This window comes from Rhodnius prolixus, unplaced genomic scaffold, assembly GCF_049639745.1.
Source record: "Rhodnius prolixus isolate KJV_2025 unplaced genomic scaffold, Rpr scaffold_4, whole genome shotgun sequence".
In the NCBI taxonomy this organism is placed as follows: domain Eukaryota; kingdom Metazoa; phylum Arthropoda; class Insecta; order Hemiptera; family Reduviidae; genus Rhodnius; species Rhodnius prolixus.
In genome coordinates, this window is record NW_027411614.1 from 27130554 (window position 1) to 27140636 (window position 10083).

A 10083-nucleotide genomic window follows, 5' to 3' on the forward strand; every position below is an offset into this window, starting at 1 on the left:
AATCGCTAAATCATTTTGACAAAATTATTCACCTTGATCAACAGGGCATAATAGCTTAAAAAGTAGTCCCTTTTGTCATTCAACATCTTTCAATAAATAGGGAAACTGTACATAGTTTAAGCTATAGTAAACAACAGGTTAGTACAGATAAAACAATTTCAATATTCAGAAATGTGCAAAATCTGGTTAATTACTTATAATTATTATTTTACAAAAATTGCAGCTATTGGATGTTTTGACCTCTCAAGTAAATACCGGCGAATCACTAGCCAATCAGAATAACGCTTAGAACTCCGTTCCAGCATGGGCGTAGGAATACCCCAACGTTAAAATTAATTTCTATTCAGTAAGCCGTGAAAGTTGAGAGTGAAACACCCACCATCGTATCGTATCCGTAGACTTAACTATAGTGAAATTATCTGAAACTTTAGGATATACGGATATCGCACAAAGATATGGTAAGTAACCCTAATATTAAATTTAAAATTCTTAAACTTTCTTTTCGAAGTCTGTTGATGAACCTTGGTGTAAATCATTACCTACCACATTTTCGTTTACTTCGCCGGTTCCGCCATTTTCGGAATGGTAGATTTATTTACTAACTTTTCACGAGTTTGTAAGTTTAATACTGATAAGAATAAAGTAATTTCGTTCATAATTTCCTACAACTAGTAAACGATAAGGTGAATAGTTAAGTACCATTTTTTTTTTTTTTTAGTAAGATTTGTAGAAAACTACTAGCTTTTTAACATGCAGAATATCTTTAAGATAATTACTTTTAGATAAATATTGTAGTTCATGTAATTTTGAACTCTTTTATTATTTAAGTAGTAGACATTTGAAATTTATTAATAAAATGAAACTAATGTTCGTGATGAATATGTTCAATTAAGCTATTGTCTTAAGAAATATTTCAACAAAAAAAAGAAATTGTTCATATTTCTAGGTGAGTCATACTACTGTTCTTACATTGCATAAAAATTACATCATTTTATCTTCCTAGCGTGAAATAATTTCCACAATCAAGTTTCGGATTATCTGAGAGTTGATCCTCAATTTAGTGAGTTTACTAGGTACCAATTAAAACCAATTTAAACGACATTGGTACCAATGGAAATTTGATCCTTAAAAAATAAAATGTTTTCAGTTTTGTATAATCATCAATAAGATGCCGTGATGCGAATGTATAGATACACTGATTCTATTTTTATTAGAGGATACCACACGTGGTGGTTGTTATCGGCCGTAACGATGTGTTTAATAGTGTGTCTGACGAGAGAGTTGATGCGGGATGGTACAGAAATAGATTCAGAACCCTCCTCTCCTAATAAAGGGGTTACCTACCCTAAACTGCCTCCTCGGTAACTTTCACCCCTTCACCCTGTAGTCGATATAGGCGTGGTTGGAGTGCATGATACTACACCTACCGCATTACTCATTTGCACGTAAGCTTAACTGCTGTTCCGATTTTTTTTTTTTTTAATAAAACATTGCTATATGTAACCAATTATTTATTACCAAGAAATAATATTTTATTTGAACCCGGTTTTCTTTTATTAGTCCCAGAATCCTTACAAGGAGCGATGTTGCTCTCTCGCCATGTATGGTAGCTGGCTGCCCTAAATAACAGTACTAACATAGTTTTGTTTACTCTTCAAAACTTTTCACTCAAATAAGATGAATTAAATATTATATTCATTTGGATGCAAAAGTCTGAGGACCGTCTATCTATGAACGTGTAGTGCTATGGCCTTATGGGTGAATGACTCATTGGTAAATAAGAGGGGGATATCTTAGACGAGTCATTACGTTGGTAAATACATATGTGATTGATTAGTTTGCATAGGTTAATTTTTCCCTAAAAACCATCAAATTCAATCTTCACAGTAGGCATTTCATTGTAAAAGAAAATGCATATATGTATATTTAAGAAAAATTAGTGCTTTATTTAATCTCTAATTATATATTTTTTTTTAACGTTATACTTAAAAGGAAATCGAATTGGTTATTGTAAAGACCATGAGGTTACGGTCCAGTGTACTTATATAATTGTGAAAGTTTGCTATATATGGAAGCGTTGCAGACTAACGTTCCAAGCATAAGGACCCTTATATGGCAGAATTATTGAATAGATTATTTCTCTTTTAAATATATACATTTTAAGTAATTAATAGTTTTATTTTTGTTAACTAATTTACATCTGTGGTGAGTCTTGCCCGAAAACTTTTGACATCTAAAATAACTTTGTGTAATATTGCGTTTTATAGGAAACGTTTTATATAATATACTTAAGAAAATTTAGAATATTAATCGAAAACAGCGAACATCATTGAAGAGGTTTTTTAGTGGTTGATATCAGAAACTTAACGAACTAATTCATTGTAAACTTTTTAAAAATTGAAGTTTTATTTCTGCTTTACTCATTCGTTTAAAATTATATTCTTAAACATTTGATTTGGCCACGTTTTATTTATAACTTCTATTTTATATTTAGAAACCAAGGTATTTATATTTTTAATTTAATTTGATCCAAAATTTTCATTTTTCGTGGATCAATGTTTTCCATATCTAATTCATATTATATATGTATAATATTTCTTGTCCGTAACCAGAGAACATTGTCCAGAGGTGAGCAGAGCATGAAAAGGTTCCGGGCGCCAATAATCTTAGATAATGACGCGTCTTATTAAATTAAAAAACCTGGTGTGACTTACTCATATCGCATTTTAGAGGTTCCAACATCTATATTTTTTTCAAACTCCGAATTTTAAGACTTATTTTACTTCTTACAGACATTATCGAAATTGTATAACTGCACATTATTCTGAAATTATATTTGTTATTTACTACCATCGTTCTTTAGTTTCCACTATAAAATTTTCTTGAAAAAATATTCAAATAAATGTTCTTGATCTACATATTAAGAAGTTAGAAAAATTAGGTAGTATTTTCACAAAAATTACAGAAACTGAAAATCCGTGGATCTCCCTCTGGTTTTAAAATTTTCTTTGAATTCGGAATTTCTACATTCAGTTAACACATTTTTTTTTTAAATAAGTGAGATGTAGGATTGAATACATTAATGAATTAGTATTTTGGAGAGAAACGTACAACTCTTCCATCGAATTTTTCTGGATAAGTGTTTGGAATAAACAATATTCTTAAAACAGTTAGGGCACCCCCTACCACCCAAGTTCCGTATATTCAATGCTTATATCCCCCATTTTCTGAGATTGTTTAATAGGCTGTTGTGCAGTGCGAATTGTATATTTTTAAAGTATTGGCCTCCTCAACTTTTTAAATTTCTCGATTTGCTGTTGTTAATGTCTTTTTAAAAATTAGACTAAGTACTGAAAAGTGAATTTCAGAAGTCAGTATAAGTAACCGAAGTACTTATATCAACGCAATGTTTATATAAAAAGGCATACAACAAATTAAAGGAAACCCCATATTACCTTCACATGCTTATGCTTCCATTTATTTTTTGCATTTATATTTATAACTTGGTTGTTTCTTTGATTTTTAGCATACCTTTTTTTTTTCTCCATCACTGCACCATGATAGGTGGCTCAAGTTTGGCAGGAAGAAGCTAAAATATTACGTTTCCATTTTTATTTCAGTACTAATTTTCACAATTGTCTACCCTTTTGGTCAAAACTTCCATTAGGTAAACTTTGTGAAAATAATGAAATTTAGAAGTCTAAAAATTTTTTTGTTATTCCTGTTTCTTAAAAGGTATTGTGGTTCCACCAAAAAAATAATGTAATTTTTCAGTATTTTCCACACTTGACTCTCTCATTTTTAGATCTTAGTTATTTTAATCGATACTTTTCGTGCAGTAACCAGTTTGCTCAACATGACTACCTGATATTAGTAACACCGCAGAGTTCGCAAATTTCAGATTATTAAGAACCATTAAACACAGATTTATTATTTAGGCGCCTATGCTGTGATTAGGTATCTATGCTGTTCGCCTCAGACGGAACTAATTCGTTTTCCAAATAACATTGTAATATGTCCATGACTGGGAGTTGTAAGAAGCCTCCTAGGAAGAGAAATATAAAGGCAGTCAGTTGAACTTGAATCCCGGTATCTCTGCGCCCCTTATAGTACAATGCATTACCATTGACTAATGTCTTTCCCCCAATTTGTTATTGACATTAATATTGTCATATTACTTATTGTGTGCTTTGAGTTCTAAAATAATTACACGCAATACATTATTTTTTTTAATGAAACACCAAGTTAAATTTTGTTAGGGACGCTGGCCACAAAGCTATGTTGTATGAGGTACCGGTGTTGGCCTTGGATTTTTTTTTAATTGAATAATAAAAGAAATTTTCCGTAAAATATGTTAGTTATCCACCTGCTATGCATGCAATCTGATGTACAGTAAAATTGATATTCTTAATTTTTAATTTTTGATCTAATTTGGATACTCCTTGAATACATGTAATTCTATAGATTATTAATTTATAGGCATCAGGAGTGACAGTGTCTGACGCCTGTAAAACAACTTACGAAGAGATAAAAAAAGATAAGAAACATCGTTACGTTGTGTTCTATATAAGAGATGAAAAGCAAATAGATGTTGAGTTCGTTGGTAAGATGACTTTATTTTTTTTTATTTGCAGAACAACTTTGCCATTCATAGTTTTATTTTTGTTTTTAATTTTTTATTTTAGGAGATCGAAACGCAGCCTACGATCAGTTCTTAGAAGATTTGCAGAAAGGTGGCACGGGTGAATGCCGTTATGGTCTTTTCGACTTTGAATACACCCATCAGTGTCAAGGAACCTCTGAGGTAAAGCGTTAGTAAAGTTTACTCCTCAAGTAAAACTTAAAGAAATTCAAATTTGTTATTTTAGTCTTCATTATATCAATTGAATTTTTAGGCATCTAAGAAACAGAAATTGTTTCTTATGTCCTGGTGCCCAGATACTGCTAAAGTAAAGAAGAAGATGTTGTATTCTTCTAGCTTTGATGCGCTGAAGAAGTCGTTAGTTGGGGTACAGAAATATATACAGGTATTTAAATATTTTAATAAATTCAGCTTTAATCAATTTTTGAAAATTTGTTATATCAATTTTTGAATATGTTTACAGGCCACAGATTTATCAGAGGCTTCACAGGAAGCTGTGGAAGAAAAACTGCGCGCCACAGACCGACAGTAAAAAGCCAAACGATCAATTTACAAGCGACACGACAAACAGTCAAGGCAGAGGAGATTTTTTTATGTTTTATTATAATATATATAAATAATTTTTTTTTTTTTTTTTAAGAAAAACAATTATTTCAAAAATGTTAGGATTATGCTTTAATAAAAGAAGGCATTTAGAATGAAAAATTGGAACCGAGAAAAAGAAGGTGATCAGCGATTTATTTATAAATTATTAATAATTTAACGGGGATTAGAATGACAAGTTGTCTCCGTTTAGTCAGGAGTAAAACTTTTTTCTCCGCCCCTTTTCTTTTTTTTTTACAGTGACTTTAATTTCTGAAATTGTTAAAAAACGAACAATACCAAAGAGGGCACTCGTGGAGTCCTCGGGAGTACGTTTTTCCGATACGTCTCCTGTAAACTACTCTGTCTTGATAATTAAATAATTTATTTAGGCATATGTATGCCACTTTCAGCAATCCATAAGCGCCTGTTGCCTAGTGGTGAATAACAAAAATATATATATATATAAAAAGGAGTCGTGTTTCATGAGCATTTACCATTATCAATATTGATTTTTTTTTTAATTTGATTTTATTATCTTTTTTGCTCAGTCTTTTGTGTACTTCCTGAATTGGTATTATATAGACGTTTTGTACTTGAAATGATTGAATGCAAAAATTATTCTATAGATGTACTTCTCTTTTACCTACTCAGGCTGGAAAACATTAAAATATTTCATTTATAAGCATTATTTCAAAGTTATCCTTTTTCTCCCAAATAAAAAAAAAAAAACCTAATAGGCATTTATAAAATTATTATGCAATCAAATTTTGTAACATTATTGAACAAAAAAAAAAAAAATAAAACTTGTATCGACTTAATAAAAATTTTGTAAGAAAGCAGTATATGTTAGTAGTGAGGAATTATTCTGCTAATATGTTAATTTTACAACTAATAATGCCATATTTCAAAAATTCGCCCAATATTTGAAGTGCCTGGATTAACCAAATCTTTTTTTTTTTTTTCAAATTATTAATTTTACATATTTTCCTTTTCTGTTGATTGATATTTATGAATAGCATTGTCCCAACAAACAACGTAACTGGATACTACATTGTTTGTTCTTTTATATTTTAAACTGTTTTTAAACAAGACCACCTGTTTCGTTAAGAATTGTAGATGAATTTTATTAGTGATAACAGTTTTCTCTCTTTCTCTAAATACTGTGGTCATGCCGAGCTTTCGAAGGTGAAGATACTTTGAGCTTGAAAAGTGGATAAGTCTTACCACTTGTTGAACCATTATTTTATTTTAAAGTTTTTATAATTTAAAGCACGTCATCTTATCTAAAGTGATTATTATCTCCCGAAATCTCATTACATTAAAGATGTTTATGAAGTATAATTGATTTTAGAGGCACTGTTGGGGAATCCCAAGCTACACTGTATGACATCAATCTATATAAAATTTAAATAATAACTACTAAAATTACATATTTGTATAAAATCGGTTTACTGGTAATGTGAATATGCTAAAAAATTTTTATTATAATTTTTCAATCATTTCTGTAATTTCTTCAGAAACTACGCTTGCAGTCTTTAGATACAGTAAAGAGATTGTCATTAATGGTTTATTCTAAGAAAGCTCACTTATGTTTAGAAACTTTTTCCGATAAAGTTCTAGTGAGGAAGTTGTCGAGAATTTGTTGTGATTTTTCTCTAAAGTGCTATTTCATTTTACTTTAATCCACATAAAACGTTAATCCTATTTGTGTTACTAAAATTCTGAATGTATCAGGAAGTTTCTCATATAACACTAATTGCTTTTGATTCAAATATCAAAGGTGACTTTTCTTTTTTTTTATACAAGGTTCACAAATTTGTGAGAGCAATATTCCTTCTCCTTTCGAGTGATTTTAATTTCACCTACCATACATTTAACACTACTCAGAAGAATAACTTGAATTCCAAAATTTTAAAAAAGTTCTTACTGGCATTATGTAGTTAGTAAAATCATACAATAAACTGAAGAGACAAAAGAATACCCAATATCCTTCCACATGGCACTCGAAAATTATTTTTTTGTGAAACCCTATTAAAATAAGATAGGTCTATCTACTTATTATGTATTTTAGTAGGTACATACAAAGTGTAGAGAAAATCGTAGGTGCTATTTTGGAAAATATCTGCAAATTTCACTCAGTGGTACATTAATGGTTATGAATTCCAATAGATAAATTTGCTACAAACTTAGCAGTAAATTTAATATTTCTTTTCATTGAGGGATTTTTTGACTGCCATGTAAGGGACGTTATTTTTGGTATAATGGTGGTACAGAAACGAAATATAAAGGATAGGTCTCATGTAGTTTTATTTAATTGAGAAATTTTGTTTGCATTTAAAAATCTCCAGGCATCTACGTGCTCAGATGTTGATGCGCCCTAAAAAAAAAGTGCATTCTAAAATTATTTCAATAATTATACTACAAATTGACTTCAGTGTGGGCTTAATCAATACTTAACTCAATTGCAACACGAGCAAATTTCTTAACACTTGTTTTAAGATTATCTTTACCCAGATTGACTATTCTTATGGTTACAATTTTTTTCGGAAATTAATTTCTAAGGGGTTCTTTTAAAGATGGTTAATTGGCTAGATGTGCTTTAGTGTGGATCAAAGATGGTACGAGTTGATTAAAAACTCGCAAGTTGTAGAAAATTTGCTAATACGAAGAAAATGACACGTTCGTCGTTGCTTGCCCCTTAAGTCTTGTCTACGGGTTTCAAGAGAGGTGATGACTGCAAAAAGACGGAAGTTGTGCACCAATTCAATAGCAGCAGGAAGAGAATCTGTTGAAGAAGATAAGAGTCCCGCCAAAATGTAATTGCATGCTTGCATTACTGTGGATTCTTATAATTTACCTCTTCTTGTTTAAGTTTCCACTTATGCAAGGTCATCTGTAAGATGTGTAAAGCTGATGTAGGATAGTACTCATAGCTATTATGGCCTTCGTCTTCATATGTACTGAATAGTGAAGAAATATACTGATAAGAGAACTCCTATGCGGATGAGACAGGGGAGATTGCTGACCACTTGTAAGAATGATTCTGGAAGACATGGTTGTAGAATACGAATATTTTTTTTTTTTAGTTTGGAAAGGGATACAAAATGACATACTTGATCGTAAGCATAGCTTGCGTTTATATTAATATAGCATTTCAGTTATATTAAAAGTATAAAAATGAAAATTACTTCGTTAAGATCTTTAAAGCAAAAAAGGATATTTTAAACTCATTTTTCTTTTACAGTTAGCATCGAGCAGCGAACACTGAAGTAGCAAGAAATATGCTCGTCCCAGAAAATGATCTTCATATGCGACTAATCTATATTATATCTTATCAGTACTAGCTGCGAAGCCTAGTAAGAGCCAGGCTCTTAAAAGTAACAGATAGTAGCAAAAATGTTAATTTATTATTCAATACGATTATTGTAAGAATTGAGTTTTTTTCTTTTAAGTCATAGAATTAGATTTGATCTTAGAACATGAGAGTGAGTGTTTTATATTAGAATGACTATTTAAAATTCTGGTTTTACATTCTGTCTATGAAATAAAATAGAGATTGCTCTCCTATCAAATCAACTGTAGAACCGGTTTCATCAATTCGCATAGAAATTGCATAGCTACTTAAAACCGGCTTGAATTAATTGTTTACTTTTTGTAATGGTACATGCTTAAAGCAAAAGTAAGTATAGATTTTCTAAGGTTATGAATGAATCATACTTTTACGTGCAATATTATGTATTTTTAAAGACATTTCATCACGAAGGCAAGGTTTTATGAGTTTAAAATCCCTTCTTTCAATGATGAAAAAAAAAAAAAATTTACACATTTTATTTTACCTAAAACTTTTTACTTAATTTTATTTTGTTACATAATATAAAGGTAAATATTTATTTTAAAACAATCTCCCATTTTTCGCTGCGCGTTTTTTGTCCTACAGAATTAACTCAATTTTTTTATCTTAACTTCATCAAGATGTTTTGTGGTTTTTAACCTGCAGCACTCCATCTTTTCTCCTTCGGTGATACTTTTTGTTGAGGGTACCCTGCTGAAATGAAAAAACGTATCAAATTGTATTGATCGTAGAACCCTCTTTTCAATAGGTTCGGATTTTCTAGGCAACACCAGAGATCAGATCTAGATTCATGAGTTTCTATTTATGTAATAGTTTTAGTTTAAATTAATGAGATACTTTTTGAGACAATAATATATTTTTTAAAATAAATATAGAAAACCTTAATTTCTTGGTTAACCGGTTTGATTTTAATTGTGGTTTAATAATTGATAATTAAAAAAAAAAGTAATATTTATATTACATTAATAAAAAATAATGAATCATCCCCGTTAAGAAGGGTGCTCCATGTCTCTCCATAGATTGAATTTCTCTTCTTAAACAGATTCCGAACCCCAGCAAGATTAGTTTTTAGAAAATGCACTTGTGTGTGCGGTAATAACAGGGCGGATTAAAGAAATTAAATGCTAAAATTCCGAGTTTTATGAAAATTTTTTCAAAAATGGAATTACCATTTTTTTAAATGGATTTTTCACTTTTTTGAGATTTTCTCGATAACGGCTTCTTCGATTTTGTCTAAACTTCGTGCTTGAATGATTGGTAATAGAAATGGTAGCAATATTACAATTGTAAGTGCTAAGTGACATAAACATTAATGACAATGGTTTTCAAACCGTCCGTTCAAGAGTTTGGTGCTTAAATGTAATACAAAAAATCTAACTTGAAAATTATTTGAATAGTTTTTTTAAAAAAAGTCAATTTTCGCCTGAATAAATATGAATAATAATTACAATAAAAAAGAATAATCTTTTGCGTCACTTTTTTTTAGCTGAAAAGAGGGCAAGAA

At 30.2% G+C, this 10083-nt stretch overlaps 1 protein-coding gene across 1 annotated transcript; it reads left to right on the forward strand.

Moving 5' to 3' along the window:
* The first annotated feature begins 299 nt into the window (after positions 1–299).
* Positions 300–5915, forward strand: tsr (Cofilin/actin-depolymerizing factor homolog tsr). Its single transcript, XM_074130596.1, has 5 exons — positions 300–458; positions 4480–4603; positions 4686–4804; positions 4896–5027; positions 5106–5915. The coding sequence occupies exons 1-5, from the start codon at positions 456–458 to the stop codon at positions 5172–5174; spliced, it is 447 nt and encodes a 148-aa protein (XP_073986697.1). The 5' UTR covers positions 300–455; the 3' UTR covers positions 5175–5915.
* The last annotated feature ends 4168 nt before the right edge of the window (positions 5916–10083 follow it).

Coding starts and splice junctions, on each gene's coding strand:
- tsr (XM_074130596.1), top strand. Junction 4,604..4,685: donor AATAGATGTTGAGTTCGTTG/GTAAGATGACTT, acceptor TTTTTATTTTAG/GAGATCGAAACGCAGCCTAC. Junction 4,805..4,895: donor AGTGTCAAGGAACCTCTGAG/GTAAAGCGTTAG, acceptor TTGAATTTTTAG/GCATCTAAGAAACAGAAATT.